Consider the following 22,637-nt stretch of genomic DNA (forward strand, 5'->3'; position numbering starts at 1 on the left):
ATCAAACAGCACTGACAGGGTGACCAGTGCTATTTCTGTCCCTAAAACAGACTGGAATGGACCTTGATGATCAGTATCTACTAAGATTACCTGGAGCTATCTGTAATATTAAAAGAAAAACAATGATATTGCCTGAGAAATATTGTAATCTTAATTCTATTTGTCTGACATAGCTGAAGCTTCTATCAGGCAGCAGCCTGGTAGGTCTTACCTTTAGGTAAAAAACAGAAAAAATGACTGACACTAAGCCCCTTCAAGGTTAAAACAGTCTCCAGTGACCCACAACACACAGAATGCCACAGAAGAGTGCTACTATTTAACCTATCCTCTCCTTATCATATCCTCCTAATGCCACAAAATTTATCTGTCAGACTTCTGCACTGCTACTCTTCTGAATATTTCACAGAAGATTAAAACGCAGTTCCAGGAGTCTCCCATCAAATCAGTATACAGTGCTACCTCGGGTTACGAAATTAATTCGTTCCGCCGCTCCGTTCGTAACCCGATACATTTCGCAACCCGAAAAAGGCTTTCCGTTAGTGCTGGAAAGCCGCTAGCCACGCTTTGCATTTGAATTTCGCGCCGAAATAATTTCGTAACCCGAAAAAAACATCGTATCCCGGAACAGTTTTTTCCAATCTAACTTTTTCGTATCCCGGAAATTTCGTAACGCGATCAATTCGTATCCCGGGGTACCACTGTATGAGGATTCCTGGATTTCCTTCAGCACAAAAGTCACACTACGTGCCTTCAAGCTAGTATGTGCTGAGTTATTTCATTGCGCTAAGTGCACAGAAACACCTACAATGTTTGAGACAACACCCTTGAGATTCAGACATGTATGATTGCATGAGCTGCTGTGTCAAAACTGACCATCAAGGAACCACAGATGGTGTAATACAAGTGATTCAATAACACAGAAAATATCTAAGATGTAAAAAATGTCACTATATGAGACACAGGGCAATTGAATTAAACATACCAGCTGAAGAGTCCAGTTCTTCAGAGAAAGGAACTGTTGAAAAAAGCAAGAAAGAGAAAGCAGCCAGGAGCAAAAACATTAGTGAATATGGCAGTGTATTTTATGACATTGATTATAGCTTTCATGTAAAACAAACGGAGATGTGAAAAGTAATTTATGGGTAGAAAAGTATGTCTGGGGCCTGCTGACATACAGTTACTCTTTAACTAAAGTTTTTCAAAGAAGAAGCTGTATTAATCTATTGCAGCATACAATGCTCCCACAACTGTATAAATATGCTTTATATTCTGAGGCTTTAATACCACTCTGTACTGAATCTGAAGAAGTTCGTTTATATTTGCAAAAGCTCAAACTAATACACCAGTTAGTCTTAAAGGTGCTGCTACATCCCTTTTTTCTTTCACCTTATTTAGAAGAGTCAAATGGATAACCTGCCATGAATTGTTTTCACAAAGTTCACCCTGTGTAGCATAGCTATGTGGCACATGATTCATTTAATGGTTCAGGATTCAGGAGATACAAAGGATTGATTTGCCCATAATTTCATCACAACATCCTATATTAGAGTCCCACTTAGAGCTGTTACAATACAGTTTGTTCATGGGCGATGCCCAAACTATAGTCTGAAATTCCATCTGCCCTCTTGCCACTCCTTTTACACAAGTGCAAAATTTGGTCCTCCCAATATTTTGGACTTTCTCTCCCAGAATCCTTAACCACTGGCTATGCTAGTTGAGGCCACAGTTTCAGAACCATCTTAACTTGGATGAATTACTTTCATCAGTATGGAAGTAACTGTTGGCCATTACATCTGGAACAGCAAACAATGGCGGGGTACAGACCGCCCAGAAGAGGCACCTCCTCAGCGCCTCTCTCTGCTGCGCAGCTGTGCCACAGCATATAAATTGTGCGGAGCAGCTGCTTTGCAGAAAAGGAACTCAAAAAAAGCAGCTCCTTTTTGCTGCGCCGCAAAACACCAAAGACGGTGCATATACATTCCAGCTGCACAGCTCTGTATGGAAGCGGCGCAGCTGCGACATAACGGTTACGCGTGCCATGTGTAAGGTGCTGCGTCATGGCAACGCATGCATGATGTGCTAGGGTTGCGGGGCATGTGCATGTGCCACCCCAAGGCAACCCTAGCAGCACGTCGTGGACACACCGCAAAGAGCCCATCTGGAGAGGGCCAATGTCTTCTATAAAAGCAACGAATGACGTGAGAGAAGAGACAGAGCAGTTGGCATGGTAATGTAACAGAGAGTCAGAATTTGTTGTTATATAGGAACCAAATTAGCACATTTGAAAAATTTAGGCCTTGAATTTTGTCCTCCTCTCTGGAAGTGTTTCAAAATATAATGTGCATTAAGGAACATTCTCAATTTCTTTTACTTTTGTTTCAGTGAAGGCACATAGGTGGTCAGAGTTAGAAACCCATACAGACAGCATTTGGAAGCTTTGATCCTACTAATTTCTTACACTACTTCCTACACTATTTTTACATTACTATTACTATTTTCTACACTATTCTTACATTCATTGCATTCCTTTGCAGGTATAATTCCAAAGATCTCTTACAGCAAGGAGAGAGCCATTGTAGTGTAATGATTTACGTGTAGGACTACAACTCTGAGAGACTAGGGTTTGAATCCCACTGAACCACCGAAAGTCACTGGGTGACTCTGGACATGTTACACTCTTTCAGCACCAGAGGAGGGCAGTGAAAAACGCCTTCTAAATTAATTTTACCAATTTTACAGTATAGGTTTGCACTAAGTTGAAGCTGACTTGAAGGCAAATACCAATAACAACAACTTACAGGGATGAGGAACCTGTGACATTCCTGGATATTGTTTGACTACAACTCTGATCCTCCTATCATTAGGATTTGAGGATGGACATAATGGGAACTAGAGACTAGCTGTAACTAGTAGGCCACAGATTCCTCAACCCCTTCCTAAGAAAGAATTATGTCTCAGATATTCCCAGACAACATTCCAACCCATAACTTGGAAATATTGCCAACTGTATGGAACTCAAGAATAAAAGAGGGAAATACAATTACTTACAGCATTGATCTCCCCTGTTTTGGGGCCCCATGGTGAATTTGGCTCCAACACCACATCACATTCAACACCCTTCTCATCATTCAATCCAATTCCAGAATCACTGGCAAGAAGAAACATTTAAGTATGTTTGTCAAGGGTTTGAATTCCAGAGAAGCCAATTCAGCTGACAGTCTCTGGGAATTATTTTACCCAGAAAACAACAACAACTATATTCTTACCTGTTTGGGTCTTTTGAAAAAGGCACAACAATGACAGTCCTGTGTTGAGTCAGATCATTCAGTATTTTAGCAGTCTGATAGGGCATGGCATCCCCACCTTCACCACCAGCAGGTAAGCCAATCATGTGGTCCCTTACTTTACATCCCTTTGATTTTAAAAAGATAAAAAGGTGTGTGTCACTAGGTTATATAGGTTTAAGGTTTACAAAATTAAAACTGTGCTTAATTACAAACACGGTCATCACAATGAGAGGGTGCAGACTGCACCAGGTGACATCTGAGAGGTATGTCACCCAGTGCACTATGGGAAGGAGTTGCATTCTGGGTTTGGCAGCTCTGCTGGCTGGATGGGAAAGCAAGTTGCCTCCCTTTTCTACCTGGCCAGCAGCTCTGCCAGAAAAGGCTGTTGAAGGAAGGAGGGGAATTACAGTTGGCCCTCCACATCTGCAGCTTTGACTTTTGCGGACTTGATTATTTGCGCTTTTGATTAATATGTTCTCTGTAGCAATCTCTAGGTCCTCCAGAGAAACTCTGCCAGAGTTGTATTGGAGACCATAGTGTTATGTTGGAGAACCTAGAAGTTCCTTCTTTAGGCATCTGTAGGTCCTCCAGCATGATTCTATAATCAACATCTGGCAGATGTTGACCATAGAGTTGCACTGGAGGACTTCGATATTCCCGGAGAGGTGTTCACTTAGGTAAAAAGAACAGTGTTTTTTTATTTGCAGAATTCAAAGATACATCCATGTTAGTCTGAGGAGGAATCAGTATGTAGAGAGATCTTGTAGCACCTTTGAGATTAACTGAAAGAAACAAATTGGCAGCATGAGCTTTCGTAGACTTAAGTCTACTTCCTCGGATGCATTTTTTCCACATTCATGAGGGTCCTTCACCCCTAACCTGAGTAAACATGGAAGGACCACTGTATGTGTGTGTGTGTGTGTGTGTGTGTGTATACACACCTACAAAAAATTATCCACTCAGAAGTCAAATATACTAGATATGCCACTGAGTACAAACTAAAATGTGCAAAGTCATTTCAAACCATTCTTCAGATTTTACTCTGTAGCTCATCCTAGTTTCAGTATTTGGATTCCATGTTTAATCATGAAATGTTACATCTACAAAAAGAGCTAGAATGCAGTAAGCTATTCAAACTTATTCAGCTTGTAACTTATTCAAGCTTATTCAGCTGGTGGAGCACACACAATTTAGCTAGGGATAAATTCTACTGATTGACAAAACAGTGAAATTTTCACCAATGTACATACTTTTGGAACAGGTGCAGGATCAAATCTGAGAACCTTCTGATTACAACAGGGATATATTCCAGTGCCAGTGGAACCCAGAGAACTTGCTATGCCAGGGTAGAGCACCGGTTGAGGGTGATATTGGCAATGTGAGAATTCAGTGCATAGGAAAGTCTAAAAGGGAAATGAAACAAAACATCACTATCAGCACTAATTGCAAGGCCTATCTTTGATGCTTTAAAAAACAGCTTTACAATCTGTCACATCATAGATGTGTCTTCTTACCAGCATCTGGGCACCATGATGGAAAAGATAACCATAATGTAAGCTATAATATACCTTTCTCTTTGGGTCCATTGACAGGAGAAGGGCAGAACAGATACTGAATAAACAAGTAAAATAAACTCTCAGCTTGAAAAATGCTGTAAAAAACAAACAAACAAACAAACAAAGCCTCAGCTGAAGCCAAGATCACTGTTGGAGCATTCTTGGATGGTCCACCATATTAACCAGTTGATTTATCTGTTACTCACCCCTTCCCAGAATGTCCCCAAAAGTGTGCAAAATCTGAAAGCTGCTACTTTATAAACCATATGACAGCAAAGAGTGGTAGAGAAGGTCCCAAACACTCACTTGATTACATCGTGAACATGTCAGCCAATTGACGGTTCCCCAAAGGCGCCAGTATACATCTCTCCAAGATTTTAATTCTTCAAAAAGACTCAGTAAGTACTCATGGACATCCCAAGATTTATCTCTGTAACAAAGAGCAGCAAGTGGTCAGGCAAATCAAAGTGTTGGTTTTACAGGTAGCTGATTTAATTGTTTTAGTGGAGTTTAATTACAGTTGTTTTTTTAGCTGTTATTTTGTTCTAATCTCTTTTAACTGTTTTGCTGCCCACACTGGGAGAAAGGTATGTATAAATAAATAAATAAATAAACAAACAAACAAACAAATGAAAAGAAAAGAAAAGAAAAGAGAAAAGAAAAGAAAGAACATGGACTTCTGCCTCGTGGATGGCATGTGGGGTAAAACCCAAATCAGTGTATTAATTTGCCTGCTATCCCGAGAAAAGCTCTTAATGACATTCAACAATTGGAAACCTTTTTTAAAATATCAGTGTTGACTAGTTGGGTCCTAGGTTGAGCCCTGCAACAATGAACAGAGAGCTGTTTGTATTTTAAACGTGCACCATGGTACATTGAAGGCTTTTAAAATACATATGTGGTGTAGTGGTTTGAAGCATTGGACTATGGAAACCATGGGTGACCTTAGGCAAGTCACACTCTCTCAACCACAGAAAAAGGCAAAATAAATCCCCCTCTGAAAAAATCTTGCCAAGAAAATCCCATGACAGATTCACCTTAGAGTCGCCTGAGTTGTAAATGACTTCAAAGCACATAGCAACAACCGTGGCACACACAAAAAGAAACCTATAACCACACCATGAAAAGCTGTTACAGCTGAATTTATGAAGCACCTTATGTGGACATAGATAATATTTCCATGCTGATCTACATTAATCTTTCCAGGAACACATGTTATTCTTCTTTCGGTGTCCTTAATAAGAAGTTTTTTACATAAACAGCACCTGTTTTAAAAAAAAAAGTTATACGTTCAGACTGCCCTTATAGAGATGTAAAAAGAAAGTATGTAAATGCAAAGGTAATGCAAATAAGTGTCTAGTCTGTAACCTGTAGAGAGTTGCAGCACTTCCTTGAGAATCCGGATTCTGGTACTCTGGGTCAAATAATCGTTCTATCTTCTTACAGAAAAGCTTGCTGTCAATAGTAAGCAAAAATGTATCATAAAAATAACCTATTCATTAAATCACTAACAATCTCAACATTGTTTTGTAGACTGAGCTTTCCCTTGCTTGGTCCTTAATCCTTACTAGACGATTATCTGAATTCAGTGATTGTAAGTCATAAAATCTTACATGAAAAGTTTTAAAACCTAATACAGGTTGAGTATCCCTTATCTGAAAATCCAAAATGCTCCAAAATTCAAATCTCTTTTCATGGGTGGCTGATAGTGAAACCTTTCTGATGGTTCAAGGTACACAAACTTTGTTTCATCTAAAAAATTATTTTAAAATATTGAATAAAATTATCTTCAGGCTATGTGCTTAAGGTACATATGAAACATAAATGAATTTTATGTTTAGACTGGGGTCCCATCCCCAAGCAATGTCATTATGTAAATCCAAATATTCCAAAATCCTCCCACAATCCAAAACACTTCTCGTCCCAAGCATTTTGAATAAGAGATATGCCACCTGTGTAATCCACAAAAAGTAACCAAGATTCCCATCTGTTTTCCTTAACATGAAAGGATCTTTCAACAATGCCTGAAGCCATCAAACTGTTACAATAATACAAGCATATAAGCAAGCAAGATATATTCCAATGTATCTGGGTTCTTAAGTATAAATCCAGTTTAGTTCTGGGGGTGACAGGACATTTTTTCCCTCTCTCCTGTAACACTCTGCAATCTGAAAGCCTGCTCTGAAGGGTTTTCTCGGCCTTCCATAGTAGGTTGAGGATGAATGGGGACTACAGGCTGAATTGCCTCACTCTCAGGTTAGCAGACGGAAGAGGTTCCACCATCAGAAGAACCACATGGGACCCTAGACTTAGCAAATAGAGCGAACAGATCTGCGAATACATCAACAGATCAATCATTTGCCAAGCCCAGTGAACTATATCTCTTTGGCAGAAAAGCAGGGGTGTAAATTAAATAAAGAAATAAGTATTATTAAAATGTTTTCCAGTTTCTATTACCACTCTGGCTGCACCAACCCAGTGGGTTATCTCCAAAAATTTCCACTGGTATCTCAACCATCAATAGCCAACTACATTATTCAGGTTCTACTTTTTGAAATAATGTAGTTTTGTAGAGTCTACATTTTGAATTAATTCAAATTCTAAATTTGGAATGAATATTAATTGATCAGTTAATCATCTCCGCTCTAATCTGGACACTGCTACAGAAAGGCAAAGGGATGGTTGAAAATTGTTCTGTTATTCTTAACAGAAGTTGTTTGCTCTTTAAAGTACCTCTTAAATTTATCCCTCTTGTCCTTCACCTCTTCCAGTTCATTATGTGTGAAAAGATCTGCTATGCGAGTTAGGAGATTAGCATTGATGCAGTTCATATTGCATGGTGTAGCTACGATAGCACTCATATTCTTGTGGCAGTAATTAACACATTTTTCCACCTAGGAACACAGATAAATATGGATACAATCTACATAATAATCACACAGACTTGAGTTGCACTATATTTAGAATACTGTTTTTCGAGAAGAGCTTCAATTTGATCTAAAGTTTATAATGCAATGGCTGAGAAAGTCACACATTTTTTAATATCAAGCCAAGCCACATCCTTCTTTCTCTCATTTTCTAACATCCCCCCTCTCTTTCCTCTGTGGTCTTGGTTTTTTTTTTCATTCTTTCAACAGATATCATGACAGACTGAGACAAAACGTGATACCAAAATAGTTCAATTACATAAATAAAATCCACACATCTATAACTAATTGTGATACAATGCTCCCAAATTTACCCTAATTGGATAAAAAAAAAAAACTACCTACATCTTTGCTGATTTCTATAACACTGTTGTGTCAGACCCCACAAGAGGACATAAAAGTGCTTTTCTTCTAATAAGCTCCTTACAAGAGATCTTGATAAAAGTTACTGACAACTCCATGACAAGTTCATTCTCCCCACAGACTTTTGGAAAATAGGCAGATGGCTATTGTTTGCTATGGTAAGGAACAATAGTGTTTGAATGGCTAAATGGAAACACACAAGCTACAGGGAATTCTGTATCAGTTTAAAATTAAATTACAAGTTTAAAATTAAAGTACAAGTGCAACAACACTTAGCACTGAAAAGTCAAAAATGCCTCAGAAAGGGCAGCAGTAATAAAATTAGATAATCTCAGTGACCCAAAATGTCCTCCCTTCTGGTCTACCTATTCTGACTCCTCTGATATGTAAACTGATACCCTCAGAAATGATTTTCCACCTCTTCTCTTGCTGCCATTTCTTTCTCAGCTCTTCCCTAGAATGAAGATGCATTAGATCAGCATCCTGAGTAACTTTCCTATCTCAGAATGGAGTTCCCATAATAAAGCCTTTGTTTCTCTAAACCATTAGTGTCTTTGCTCCTTAAGCAGGATCTCTAATCACTGGACACACTATCATCATGAAACTTAATAGAGCTTCAGTGTCAGATAGGTATCAGCACTTGATGTTTGTTTGAAGAGGAAAGTCACTCAGATTGAGTCACTCACTGAGTTACCACATAACTCAGATATCTTGTTGAGCATACATGCATGTTCAGACTGGTGATTCTGTGGGGGCTTTTAAGTATATTTTGCATTAATCAACCTTGGCTAGGTACTGTTCACACAGCTGGACAATGTTTTGTCCAACTCAGAAAGCATGTAGAAAGCTCTTTTTGCTGTAGCACCCTGTGGAATGCTCTTCCCTTGGAGGTCTGACTGATGACGACATTGGTTTCAGTACAGCACCGTTTTACTTTATTAAATTCTTTAATATGTTTTTAGTCTGTTTAAATTATTTTTATTATTCTAAATTCTCTATCATTTAGAAGTTTCAATTTACAGTGCGCCCGCGCCATACGCAGCTTCCTGCTTACACGGAAGCTGCACAATATAAACAATGGTGTGCATGCCTGCATGTGTGCGCCACACCACCACTGCGTGCACGCACCCTATTGTTTCCTATGGATTTTCCCTTACGCAAGGGGTCCAGGACAGATCTCCTGCATAAGGAAAGGGCCCACTATATTTGACTGTAAGCCTCAAGATCCTGTGATATAGGGCTGGACGTAAATATTTAAACAAAGTAACAAATTTGAGCATACAGCAGCCAAGATGTTGTTTAATGCCTTTGGAGTGAAAAGCTTCTCCAGTATACTGACCTGGGAAGAGGCAGCAACAGCAGAGGGTGAGACAACATGGCAGGTAACTTCCCAATCATTTTGTGGACATTCTGATAACTTTTCTGTTTCTGGGAGAGTGATCGGAGCTGGGCCTGTGCTATGGGTCAATGGGAAAAAAAGCTTACATAAGGTTGTTTTGGATACCACCTTATGCAAGTGTCTAAACAGTACAACTGCTAGCATAACCAGTGGTTACACTGGTGCTAACGCGTCAGGAGGATTCCCGTCACAGAGTCATCTATTTCAGATGACATCATGTAAAAGAAAACAGTCATAATTTCTAGGTAACTGTCTGTTATTTAGTGGACTTGTTTACACATTTGTAAAAGAATGCAGACTGAATGGACAATGAGACAGGGGGTGCTTGTAAAAAAAATTACTCATCCAGTAACCAGTGGCAAATTAAAACCATTTTGTACACTTTATTCACATTGCATGCGTATGTCATTCACAGTGACATGAGTACATCAACAGATAAAGCTAATGATTCCACAAGACAAGGCAAAAGGAACAATTCTTCTGCCCGCCTATACATTTCATAAGCACACATTTAGTATAATGGGTAAAGGAAATATTTCTTTGAGATTAGGATCTTCCTTCTGGTCTTTAGCATTGTCTTAACTGCAATGTCACTGTCACTACCAATCACCTGCTTCTTCTCTTTTAAAGCTTGCTGTGAAAAGAGCTAAAGTATGAGGACAGCAGAAGATGAAAGATGGTGCAATCATGCAATAGAATATTGTCTGATGGCAGAACCAGCCTTTACATATTGATGCAAGCTCTCTTGGGGATCCTCTCAAATCACAGATGGGATAGAAAAGCTATTTGTCTACTTAATTTTCTATTCTACCTTTTGATCAAGAAAGATTTCCAAGATGATTTGACTACCGATATTAGGGCCCCTTTTACAGTGTTAACCAGAAGTAGGTTTCTGTGATCACTATCATTTACGAAAAGAACATCAGAGCTACAATCACAGAGACCAGCTCTGTGGACTCTCTGTTCTCCTTCCAATGTAATATAGATTGCCAAGCACTGAGAATCCCCATTCTGTTGTATACTTACTAACGAATCCATCTTTAGGAATTCAGAAGAAATGAGAATTGAAATGACATTGCTCGGTTCTAAAGAGAGGAACAAGAGAAAAAAGTGAAAAGGATTAGTAGGTTAACTTTAACTATCCTGCTTGATTTGTAAAAGGAAACACTACAAGAGAGTCTTTGCACCACATTCCATCAACAAGGAAAGGGAGAAAGGTTGAGAATTTGGTTTTGTCCCTTCTACAGCAGAAAATGTAAAGACATATCTTGATTGGGATGGTGTGCCAATATAGCTAGATTTTTTTTTTGTCTTATTTACTTTTGGGTCTAAGTGGTTGGATTTGTTTGTTCTGATTAGATTTTGATCTAAGTGGCTGTTCGTGCTATCTCCATTTTTTAATTAATAGGCCAGCCACAAAGAATGGGTTGGCCCATGAACTACTTTAAAATGACCTTTTGAATGCAAAAATTTAATAATTCTAGAAGGATAATGTTTTACCTAAAACAAATAAAAAATTAAGAAAATGCGTCCACATATCTTAAACAAGTTCCACAAGTACATTGCATTACAATGTGGAATTTAAGAGGGAAGTTATTGAGTTTGGGAAAGGTTTTCTTTTGAAAGGGAATTTCATGTTTTGGGAATGGGTCTCCCGGTAAATATTGTAATCCGGGGGCCAACTGGCCATCTAGATGTTGCTGGACTACTTCCATCAACGCTAGCCAGCACAACTTCAAAAAGCAAAATTTTATGGAATACAGTTGCACAGCTCTGCTCTAAACAACAAAAAAAGGCTGAGCTTCTCAAAAATATTTTCAGTAAAAATGTCAAATTCAAATTAACATGTTCAATTTCAGATTACTATGAACTAGACACTATACAAATAGGTGACTTTTTAAAAATCAACCCAGGTCTATTCCAATCACGTAAAAAGCAAGGTCATTTAAAAAAAAAAAATGAGACAGATGAGTGGTAAAAACTGAACTCTCAACATACCTACTATCTATTTCATTTAGTCTTACTAGCCAATTCACATAGAACAAGATTCTATGATAGTAGAGCCTTGATCAAGAAGTATGGAAAGTATGTGCAAACCCACGAAAAAGGTGTATCTGCACTTTGTTGTTGCTGTATGCCTTCAAATATTTTTTTACTTATGGCGACCCTAAGGCGAACTGCAGTTAATACACCAGTCTCATCATCCCTATTATCATGATTCTATCCTAAGGAATCCTGGCTGTCAAGTTTGGTGGGGTACAGTACTACTAGAGGGCTCAATTTTGATCCTGCTTTGGGTAGTTTTTGTATATATTTGCAGATGACCACTTGAAGAAATACCGTTACAGATAAGCAACCTGTCCTTCCCAAAATACTGTGAATGCTTGTCTACAGTAAAGAATTAAATTAATTTAATCCTAAATCCACCTCTACTCAGGATACTTTGGTAACTTCCAAGCACCTCAGCAAACTACAAATCCTAGGAACCCTTAGGCTGAAGCTATGACAATTAAAGTGGGATAAAACAGAAAACCTGAAAGAACGACTGAGACAAAATCAATATTTGTTAATCCCACTTATTTCAAAGAAGTGAAAAGAAAGCATCAGCACTCAGAATAATTATTCTAATAATGATTTACCCTCCCCCAAAACATGAACCTATTTAGGCACCTACTTAAATAGGTTTCTAAAGTCTTGTAAGCTCTTAAATCCTGCCTTTGAAGTAGCTGGTCTTTCTGGGATTTTTAAGACAATGACAACTGAGCATGCTATACTCTTTCATCTATACAGGCCCAAGTCTAGACTTTTTATTCTTCATCATAAACTCTGAACCCCCCCTCTGAATATGATCTGCAGATTGAAGCAGATCCTAGGGAATTCCATCATAATGGACAGGTACAGATAAAAGCTGCCTCATTATGAGCTTGCAGCAACAGAATCAATATGAATCTCTGTCTATTATCAAGGATGATGAGGAACAACAGCAGGGACAGACTTCAGGGACAGAGCAGGGGACCCTGAGAGTACCACCAAAGGGAACAGCCACTGCTAAGCCTTGGAGGAGGTGTGTGGTGGTCGTGGGGGACTCCTTGCTGAGAGGCACTGAACCAATGCCTGACAAGATGTCTCAGGAGGTGTGTTGTCTCCCTGGGACAGAGATCCGTGATGTGACAGAGAGGCTGACAAGACTTGTCAAGTCTACTGACCGTCACCCTTCAGAATATCATAAAGGATTACGAGGCTTTGGGTAGGAGGTTGAAAGAGAGGGATGCACAGGTTGTCATCTCATCTCCCTGTCGAAGGGCATGGTCCAGGAAGGGAGAGGAAAATAGCAGAGGTGAATAACTAGCTCCGCAGATGGTGCCACCAAGAACGATTTGGATTCTTGGATCATGGTCTGAGGTTCCATGAGGAGGGACCTCTGGGAAGGGATAGGTTGCATCTCACGCCAGTTGGCAAAAACATTTTTGCCAATACAGTAGTCTCAAAAATTTGATCAGGAGGGCTTTAAAACTGAGTTATGTGGGGGAGGGAGATAATATTCTGGAAGGCAAAAGGGCTGGAGAAAATAATCAACCTGACATAGCGGGAACAAGGCAAACAGTGCAAGGCCCCAACAGTGGGAGGCAAAAAAACTTGCACAGGCAGCAAGTAAAAGGAACACATGGTCTGCAATGTCTCTACACTAATGCACAGAGCATGGGAAATAAGCAAAATGAACTTGAACTCCTAGCACAACAAAGCAAATATGATATAATAGGCATCACTGAAACCTGGTGGGATGAGTCTCAGAACTGGAATGTAGAAATAGAGGGGTATAACCTTTTTAAGAGAAATAGGCCAAACAGGAAAGGAGGAGGAATAGCACCATATGTCAGAGATATTTATACCAGTGAAGAGATCCAGGACATCAATACTGGAAGCCAGGTGGAGAGCATCTGGATAAAAATTAAAGGGGAGGGAAACAACAAGGATGTTATTGTGGAAGTCTACTACAGACCCCCAAGTCAGACGGTGGAATTGGTTGACACCTTTCTAGAACAGATGACCACATGCTCAGAAAGGAGAGATGTAATAGTGATGGGTGACTTCAATTATCCTGATATTTGCTGGAAGTCAAACTCAGCCAAATTCTCAAAGTCTAGCAAATTCCTCACTTGCCTTCGAGACAATTTCATTGCCCAAAAGGTGGAAGAGGCAACAAGGGTATCAGCTATTTTGGATATGATCCTAACCAACAAAGATGACTTGGTTAATGGGGTGCAAGTGGTGGGATCCTTAGGTGGGAGTGAGCATGTACACCTGGAGTTTGTTATACAGTGGAAAAAAGAGAAGGGAGTTCATGAGTGTCTTAAAAGGGAGATACTGAAGGCACAATTTCAAACAGTTCCAATGACGAAGAAAAATGGGAGATGTCTCAAGAAGCCAGGATGGATGACTAAGGAACTTTCAACTGAGCTAACTTTTAAACGGAACATGTATAAGAAATGGGGAAATCACCAAAAGGGAATTCAAACAAGTAGCTAGCATGTGTAGGGGTAAAGTCAGAAAAGCTAAAACAGAGAATCAACTCAGGCTTGCTAGAGAGGTTAAGAAGAATAAAAAGGGATTTTTTGGATATGTCCGCAGCAAAAGGAAACGGTAGGGTCACTGTGTGCAGAAGATGGCAAAATGCTAATAGGGGACAGAGAAAAGGCAGAATTACTCAACACCTTTTTTGCTTCAGCATTCTCAGAAAAGGCAAAGGGTGTTCAACCTGAGGATAATGGAGCAGAGGACAGAACAGGGGAATTTCAGCACAGAATAAGTAAAGAGATAGTACAGGAATACCTGGTTAACCTAAATTAATATAAGTTTCCAGGACCAGATGAACTACATCCAAGAATATTAAAAGAACTAGCAGGAGTAATATCGGAGCCATTAATCTTTGAGAACTCCTGGAGAACAGGAGAAGTCCCAGCAGACTGGAGGAGGGCAAACGTTGTCCTCACCTTCAAAAAGGGAAAAAAAGAGGATCCAAACAATTATCATCCAGTTAGTCTGACATCTATACCAGGAAAGATTCTAGAGCAGATCATTAAACAGAGAATCTGTGAACATGTAGAAGGCAATTCCATAATCACAAAAAGTCAATATGGGTTTCAGAGAAAAAAGTCATGCCAGTCAAACCTGATCTCTTTTTTTGATAAAATTACCAGCTTGGTAGAAGAAGGGAATGCTGTGGATATAGTATATCTTGATTTCAATAAGGCCTTTGACAAAGTTCCCCATGACATTCTTGCAAACAAGCTTGTAGAATGTGGGCTAGACCAAACCCAAAAGGTGCTCAACCCAAAAGGTGCTCAACAATGGCTCCTTTTCGTCCTGGAGAGAAGTGGCCAGTGGGATCACACAGGGCTCTGTCCTGGGTCCAGTGCTTGGAGGACAAAATTGGGGGCATATACCCCAGAGGACAGATCAAAATTCAAAATGACCTGAATAGACTAGAAAGCTGGGCCAAAGCTAACAAAATGAAATTCAACACGGAGAAATGTAAGGTACTGCACTTAGGGCGGAAAAATGAAATGCACAGATATAGGATGGGGGACACCTGCCTGAATGAAACTATGTGTGAAAGGTATCTAGGAGTCCAAGTAGACTACAAGTTGAACATGGGTCAACAGTGTGATGCAGCACCTAACAAGGCCAATGCAATTTTAGGCTGCATCAATAGAAGTATAATGTCTAGATCAGAGGAAGTAATAGTGCTACTCTATTCTGCTTTGGTCAGGCCTCACCTGGAATACCGTGTCCAGTTCTAGGCATCACAATTCAAAAACTATGTGGAGAAACTGGATCATGTCCAAAGGAGGGCAACTAAAATGGTGAGGGATCTGGAAACCATGCCCTATGAGGAATCCCTTGGGAGCTGGGTATGTTTAGCCTGGAGAAGAGAAGGTTAAGAGGTTATATGATAGCCCTGTTTAAATATTTGAAGGGATGTCATATTGAGGAGGGAGCAAGCTTGTTTTTTGCAGCTCCAGAGACTGGAACGTGGAACAATGGATGCAAACTGCAGGAAAAGAGATTCCGCCTCAACATTAGGAGGAACTTCCTGACAGTAAGGACTGTTCGACAGTGGAACACACTCCCTTGGAGTGTGGTGGAGTCTTCTTCCTTAGAGGTCTTTAAACAGAGGCTGGATGGCCATCTGTTGGGGATGTTTTGATTCCTGCATGGCAGGGGGTTGGACTGGATGGCCCTTGTGGTCTCTTCCAACTCTATGATTCTGTGAGATCAGAAATGTGCTATGGTCTTACAGGGTCTTTCTCCTCTCCTTTCTCCTCTTTCAGCTGTGACTCCTTGCTGTGCTCCTTTTCCCAAGCTAATAATAATTAACAGGTAATTTGGCTCTAAGCACCAATTTAATCCATGGTTTACTGTACACCTTAGTTATCTCTCCAAAGCGATGGGCAGGATTCATACCTGAGAGAGAAGAAGTAAATGTAGAAACTCACAGAGTGTACCTTATTTCCTAACCATGATTAAGGCATCAGGAAGTACAGAGCTTGGAAAAGTTACTTTTGGGACTATGACTCCCAGTTCACTGGCCATGAAGGCTGGAAGATTTTGCAAATTATAGTCCAAAAAAAGTACCTTTTTCAAACTCCGAGGCAGTGTTATATTTTCTGTCACTTGAGGGCTAGTCTATGCCTGTCATTAAGTTTTCAGTCAGCTTTAATTTCTCATACTGGTCTTTCATCATCTAAAGCACCATAGAAGAGGGTAATTACCTTCCAATTTTTTTGCATACAGACTTTTAGCCTGAAGTAGAAGTCAGGCTTTTCGGAAAATGAATTTGTGGCTAAAATGAATAGATTTTTTTTTACCTAAGGTGGGTATTTCATGCACCTCATACTCCTTAGTGTTCCTTTTAACATATCTTATCAACCAGTTAAAGATGTGAACGTCACAGTGAACTGAAATGTCCACCTCTTCCCAGCGTTGGGCATCCACTGACAGATATTCAGCAAAGTACTTCATTTCAGAAATCAATAGATCCCGTGGGCAAACAAAATCTTCCTTCAGATTTTTTGCTTCATCACATACATGGATCACCATGTTTGGCCTTTATTTGAAAAGAAAAAAAAAAATAAATCAAAGGAAAGAACATTATAGCAGCTTATTAACAAGAAATTAAAATAATTTTTAAAAATACCCTTCAATGTTAAGTTCAGGTTCATTTTCTATGGTATGAAAAATATAATTTCTCAAATACGGATATATAAATTTGGAACATACTTTGAATAGGCAGCTAAATGGATGTTTAAACTAAAACTAAGATCTTAGTGTGCAAAGGAAGTTAAAGTGTTAAAAAAACCACAAGTGGAATATTGATAATGAAGTACCAATAATGGCAGTACAGTAGACCCTTCCCAACTGCAGGGGTTCAGTTCCAGGACCCACTGTTGATGGCAAAAAATGTGGACTGTTACACCATATATTATTTGGTGGGTTGCAATTTGTGCACAACTGCATGCATGCACCACCACTGAATAATATAAGGTGTTATATGTTAACATTGCAAATACACTGATGGAGCAGAGAAAAGGTAAAAAACATAGACTGGGTGCAGAATTCATCTTCCAAAGAACATTAATGTCAAATTAGATATGTGCACCTGACTCCTAGATGTTTTGTTTTGACTGAAGGGAGATCTGGGAGAGTGCAGGTTTGAATAGAAGGGCAAGGGCAAAGGTCACAGCCATCCATAAGATGGGGGTGAAGAACTGAGACTGAGAAGATGTACAGTTGGCTCTTCGTTTTTGCGGGGAATCTGTTCCAGCCCCCCAAGCAAAAACAGAGGCTCATGCATATTCAAGCACCATAGGCTTGAATGGGGGCAAATGCCTGTGCGCATGAGGGGGCATGCCCTATTAAAAATAGCAGAGGTTGCCCCTCCACAGATTTCCAAGGTTGAGGATCTGAGATCCGTGAGTTAGGAGGGATGACTGTATTTACCAAGGAGGTTCATTCTGGGATGGCAAGAGGAGCAATCCAATATGTTTGGGTTTATCCCTGTGTGCCGACCCAACTAGACAGGAGTCAAGGTTCTTTTCTGTTTCTAGCACAAAGACTCCCTGCTTCATTGTGTTTCCTTATCTAGCCCTGTATATCACACCTATATCCTCCTAATCTTACTGATTTAAATAACCTTTCCTTATTTAACTGTCTGATTATTTTGTATTTATTTCAGTTATTGATATTAATTATTTGAAGGGAGCATGTGGATTGTTCTTTCTGCCGTCCCAGAATGAACCTTCTCAGTATGTACAACCTCTTATTCTCAGGATGGCATGTAGGAGCAATCCACCACGTTTGGAATTCACCAAAGCCCCCAACATTAGCGAGGGTACTAATTTATTCCTACCACACTGCCTGAAGCACCATTCTACCAAAGGTAGGCCGTGCTGATCTGTCTTTAACTTATGTTTGACAAAGGTGATGGTTTACTCCAACCTGCCACCTCACAAACATCCTGAGAAGAAGTAGAAACAGCATAGGTTGTACATGAAGTTGTTGATCTTGTTGAATGAGGCCATGCATTTCACAGTCTAGGTTTATCCTCATAATCATAACATTGTAATAGGCATGCTTTAATCTATGTGCAATTACATTCCTATAAGCCTTTTATCTCTTCATTCAGGGATGGAAAGATGCAAACATAGTCTCAGAATGTCTAAATGACTTTTTCTTTTTAATTTTTTAATTTTTTATTATTTACACAGTGCATAGTATAAATTATATGAGCCATAATTCACAATATATTTTTCTTCCTTTCCCCCCTCCCACAAACAGACACACAGAGGGAATACGTTCAATTTAAATTAACAATCATTTTCACAGTTAAGGAAAATATTGATTTTTTTTACTTCTTCAAAATGATTTGTTCTCTTAAAATAAAAAAAGATCTCCTCACATCCAAGGAGTGTCATCTCTGCTCCTATTGATTGCTTGGTCTATGGCAGAAAGTAGGTAAGTATGTATATTCCTTTTCTCATAAAGCATTTAAGCAAAAATGCAGGTTCCAATATCAGTACCAATCTTTTCACCTTGAAGTCAAAGGCTTTCACAGCTGGCATCCAGAGTTTTATATGGGTTTTTCAGGCTTTTTGACTATGATCTGTAAGTTTATTCCTGAAGATGCCAGCCCACAGAAGCCTGCCTCCATCAGGAATAAAGTCTTCCAGAACACAGCCACATAAAAAAACCCACAAAAAACTATATTCTCCTTGAATTTACTTAAGTTTGGATGTACTGGCAAGCTTGCTAACTCGGAGATCTGTCTAGCAGAAGTAATGGGTATCAAAAATGCCACTTTAAAAGAAAGCATCTGTAATGAAGCCTCCTTCAGAGGCTGAAATGAGGCCTTTATTCATGTTTGGAACCACGTTCAAACCCCACATCAGGAATCTTTGAACTGTTGGGGGAGATTTTAGTGATGCACTTCTTAAAAAGCTTTTAATATGTGCATGAGCAGACAATGTCACTCCCCCAAACCTTAACACCACTACTAAAACAGACACCTGATGTTTTAATGTATTTGGCCTTAGTTCTGTAAGAAATCTATTCTACAGAAACTGCAGAAAACATGATCCACATCCACTTTGTTTACCTCAAACACTCTCCAAGTCCCACTGTACATTTCTTGGTATTCTTTCTCCTAGATGCCATAATAATATCTACTAATTCAAATGACTTAACTCCCCTTGATTGGTGGCATATGCTCATACAAACATGTTGTTTCTTTGCACCTGTACATGATAGCCCTGCACTAAATCCACAAACTTGACCAGTGCTAACCTTACTGCTTTCAGTTCCAAATCATTATATTGTGTCTTCTGTTTGCTGTTGTTCAAATTCCTTGTGCTAAGTGGTGGTCACAGTGAGCCACCCAACCCATTAAGCTTGCATCTGTTGTTATCTGAATCAGCAAAGGTACACATTTCTCCAGATTCTTGTGTTTCTGTCACCAGCTCAACTCCTTTCTCAAGTGAAACGATACCTTTACTATACAGTGCAATCTCCTTCTAATTTGAAGTCAAGGGCTTACATGGCTGGCATCCATAGTTTTTTGTGGGGTTTTTTGGGCTACGTGGCTATGTTCTAGAAGAGTTTATTCCTGACATTTCGCCTGCATCTGTGGCTGGCATCTTCAGAGAAACCCCTTCCAATTGCTTGCTGATATGGAAACAATAGACTCTGCAGGCCTCTTGGATGGAACCTTCCCCAAGGGACCAAATCTACTGTCGATATCAACAGTCCCATAATTCTGGCTAGTAACATCAATGCCACTGACTTGGAAGATATCACCAGTGCTATTTCTTGTTTTATTTTCAATTTCTGTTCGTGGGAAAGACTATGCAGCCTTGACTCATACGAATTATCACTCCCAAATGAGTTAATGTATTTGTTGGAATCAAATGGCTTTTCTTGCAATTTATCAGAAAGACATTAATGCTCTAAAGCATGAATTGTCAATCTTAGATCTGCCAAAATCTTTTTTGAATTTGTCTTTCACATATTGATGAGGTAAGGATTCAGTTGTATCCTTTCCTTTTCTCAGAAATGCTACCAAGGGTATTAACACCTTTGTGAATGCTTTCGGAGCTGATGCTAGGCCAAATGGTTGTGCCTTTCTTGATACTCAAACTCAGATATCTCCTATCTGCCACTGCCATAGGAACATGGAGATAAGCTTCCTTTAAATCTATGGACACCATCAGTTCCCCCCTTTCCTCAAATTGTCCCTTGTTTCAAGCATCTCCATTTTGAACCTCATGTACCTCATACAAACATTGAGATATCTGAGATTCAACACTGGACAATAAGTTCCATTGCTTTGGGCACAGTAAGGATGAGAAAGTAAACCCAAATGTACCTCTGATCCACTGGAACTTCCTTTGTCACCACCATATCTAATAGATGTTGAATCTCTGCAGCATTATCCCATTTGACAATGGAAAGATATCTGCTGTTTGGTTGTCTGTCAAACAAGTTTTTTTATCCAGATATTACCAATTGGTTTACCCACTGATCTGTTGTTATTTCTGTCTATAAATGTATGAAAAGCAGCAATCTTCCCCTACTAGTGGAATCCTCGTCAATTCTGTGTTCTACCTCATTTCATCTTAAGGTTACAAAACAGCAGTCCTTCCTTGAAGGAAACAAACGCTAAACTATTTCTAGATTTATGATCCATTTCCCAATGAGATAACCACAATGATCATCTACCAAAGGAAACTGCATTTAGGTTCCTTGCAGGAAACACAGTGGAATTATGTCCCACATCAGCCACATACTGTAGCACTCTCCTCACTCTTATCTAATACTTTATGTAGTGTGGGGACACGCAATTTTTGCAATTCACTTTCCTGAATCCACAGCACCGCAGCTTGAAAAAGCAGCAATGACTTCCTCAATGCTGTATCTGCTCTTCTTTCATTCACTTCCTTTAATATTGTATTGCCTTCACGTGGAACAATAGTACCAGAAACCAAAAGCTGATATTGGGCCATCCACAAGTGGGATCTTTAAAAGAGCCACTTCACTTTTTCTCAAACAAGTAAAGCTTCTGACAGTATCCCAAATTTTTTTTAGTATTCAAAGGTGTTCTCCATTCTGTCGTAATTAATTCTTTAAACATCTCAAGCATAGGCATCTCCTCACCTTGAGATACTTATTTCCTAATGACTAATACTACTTTACCAACCTTTTCATTTGCTTCTTGAGATTGCCTGTTGCCTACCCTAGTCTTCAAATCCAATGTCTGTAAAACTCTTTTCAATAAACTTTTGAATGCTTCACTCTGAAATACTTTGTCTGCAATAATTTCCTTATCCTCTTCCTTATTAGATTAATCATATCCTGCCTCAGGCATATGTTCTTCCATCACTCCAATCTCCCAATCTTCATCTTCTAACTTTAACTCTTCTTTGTGTTTCCTTTTCCTTGCCTTTATGGTTGCAAGATTAAATATCCTTCCGTCTGCCGTATTGGAAGGCAGATTTAAAAAGATACCATACCAATGCCGGCTTTGCCCTTGTGGCTCTGAAGAAATGGAATCAATTAGTAATATTCTCCTTTGTTGCTCCCTTTATTCTGAACAGCGTGTCTTGTTTATAACCCCGTCTGAATTGTTTCACTTGTGGCTGACTGCTGCTGTCTGCAAACACTGTGATTAATTCATTGCTTACTGCATCTGGTAACTAATATTTTAAAATCTGCAAGCATGGCAGGGAGTTGGACTGTATAGCCCTTGTGGTCTCTTCCAACTCTATGATTCTAGGAAGGAACCCCTCTGATGATGTACTTATTTCATTAGTTCTTGCCCCTTGGATTTCCCTGCTTTAAAATCTATAGGGACCTTGTTGCAGTTTGTGGATGGCTGCCACTGCTCCATATTTACTTGTCTTCCACTCACATTTGACATTGCTGAAAACATTATAGATAAATAGAACATAAACTCAGGTGCCTTATGCATCGCTGGCGAATACATAGCAGTGCCTTGCTGGAAAGACTGCTTCATTTCCCCATTGCCACAGCCAGCGTCAAGAGATGCTGCCACTGCTGTTACTGAGTTTCCTCTTACTACTTGATTAGTAATCCCTCTAAAACAGGGGTCGGCAACCTCCGGCCCACGGGCCGGATCCGGCCCTCGGAGGCCTTCCTTGTGGCCCCCGGGGGTGGTTGCTGTCGCCGCCGGGCGAAAAAACGACGGCACCCAGAGTGGCAAAAAGCCACGCTTGGCACCGCCATTTTTTCGCCCAAAATGGCGCTGAAGTCTCGCGCGTGGCTTTTTGCCGCTCTGGGCGCCGCCATTTTTTTTTGCTCAAAATGGCGGCGCCCAGAGGCGAAGTCTCGCATGACCTCAAAGAAGGTCGCGCGAGACTTCGGCCTCCAGGAGGCCCGATCTGGCCGCCGGAGCCCTCGAAGAAACAGCAGAGATTGTAGCAGCAGTCAAGGGATTGAGTGGGTGAAGGGGACAAAGGCTGCATATTGAGAAACAAAGGAGTAGGATTGGTATATATGTTTCCCAAATGCCAGGCCTACTCATCTCAGTAAC

The 22,637-nt window shown here is 39.9% G+C and overlaps 1 protein-coding gene across 13 annotated transcripts in view; it reads right to left on the bottom strand.

The window, feature by feature from the left end:
• Nucleotides 1-22,637, bottom strand: part of SANBR (SANT and BTB domain regulator of CSR) — a 62,210-nt gene that overhangs the window by 18,963 nt on the left and 20,610 nt on the right. For all 13 annotated transcript variants that reach the window (XR_006101725.1, XR_006101724.1, XM_042447530.1 and 10 more), the window contains 10 exons: nt 16,402-16,640; nt 10,559-10,617; nt 7,577-7,737; nt 6,212-6,298; nt 5,998-6,108; nt 5,150-5,273; nt 4,538-4,690; nt 3,267-3,412; nt 3,049-3,148; nt 983-1,015 (listed from right to left, as the gene is read on the bottom strand). Coding sequence is in view for 11 of the 13 variants with exons in the window: in XM_042447530.1 (XP_042303464.1) it covers nt 983-1,015; nt 3,049-3,148; nt 3,267-3,412; nt 4,538-4,690; nt 5,150-5,273; nt 5,998-6,108; nt 6,212-6,298; nt 7,577-7,737; nt 10,559-10,617; nt 16,402-16,640 (1,213 nt within the window). In the remaining 2 variants the exon portion in view is untranslated. The remainder of the gene's footprint in view (nt 1-982; nt 1,016-3,048; nt 3,149-3,266; nt 3,413-4,537; nt 4,691-5,149; nt 5,274-5,997; nt 6,109-6,211; nt 6,299-7,576; nt 7,738-10,558; nt 10,618-16,401; nt 16,641-22,637) is intronic.

The sequence above is a fragment of the Sceloporus undulatus genome, chromosome 1 (genome assembly GCF_019175285.1).
Source record: "Sceloporus undulatus isolate JIND9_A2432 ecotype Alabama chromosome 1, SceUnd_v1.1, whole genome shotgun sequence".
Lineage (NCBI taxonomy): Eukaryota > Metazoa > Chordata > Lepidosauria > Squamata > Phrynosomatidae > Sceloporus > Sceloporus undulatus.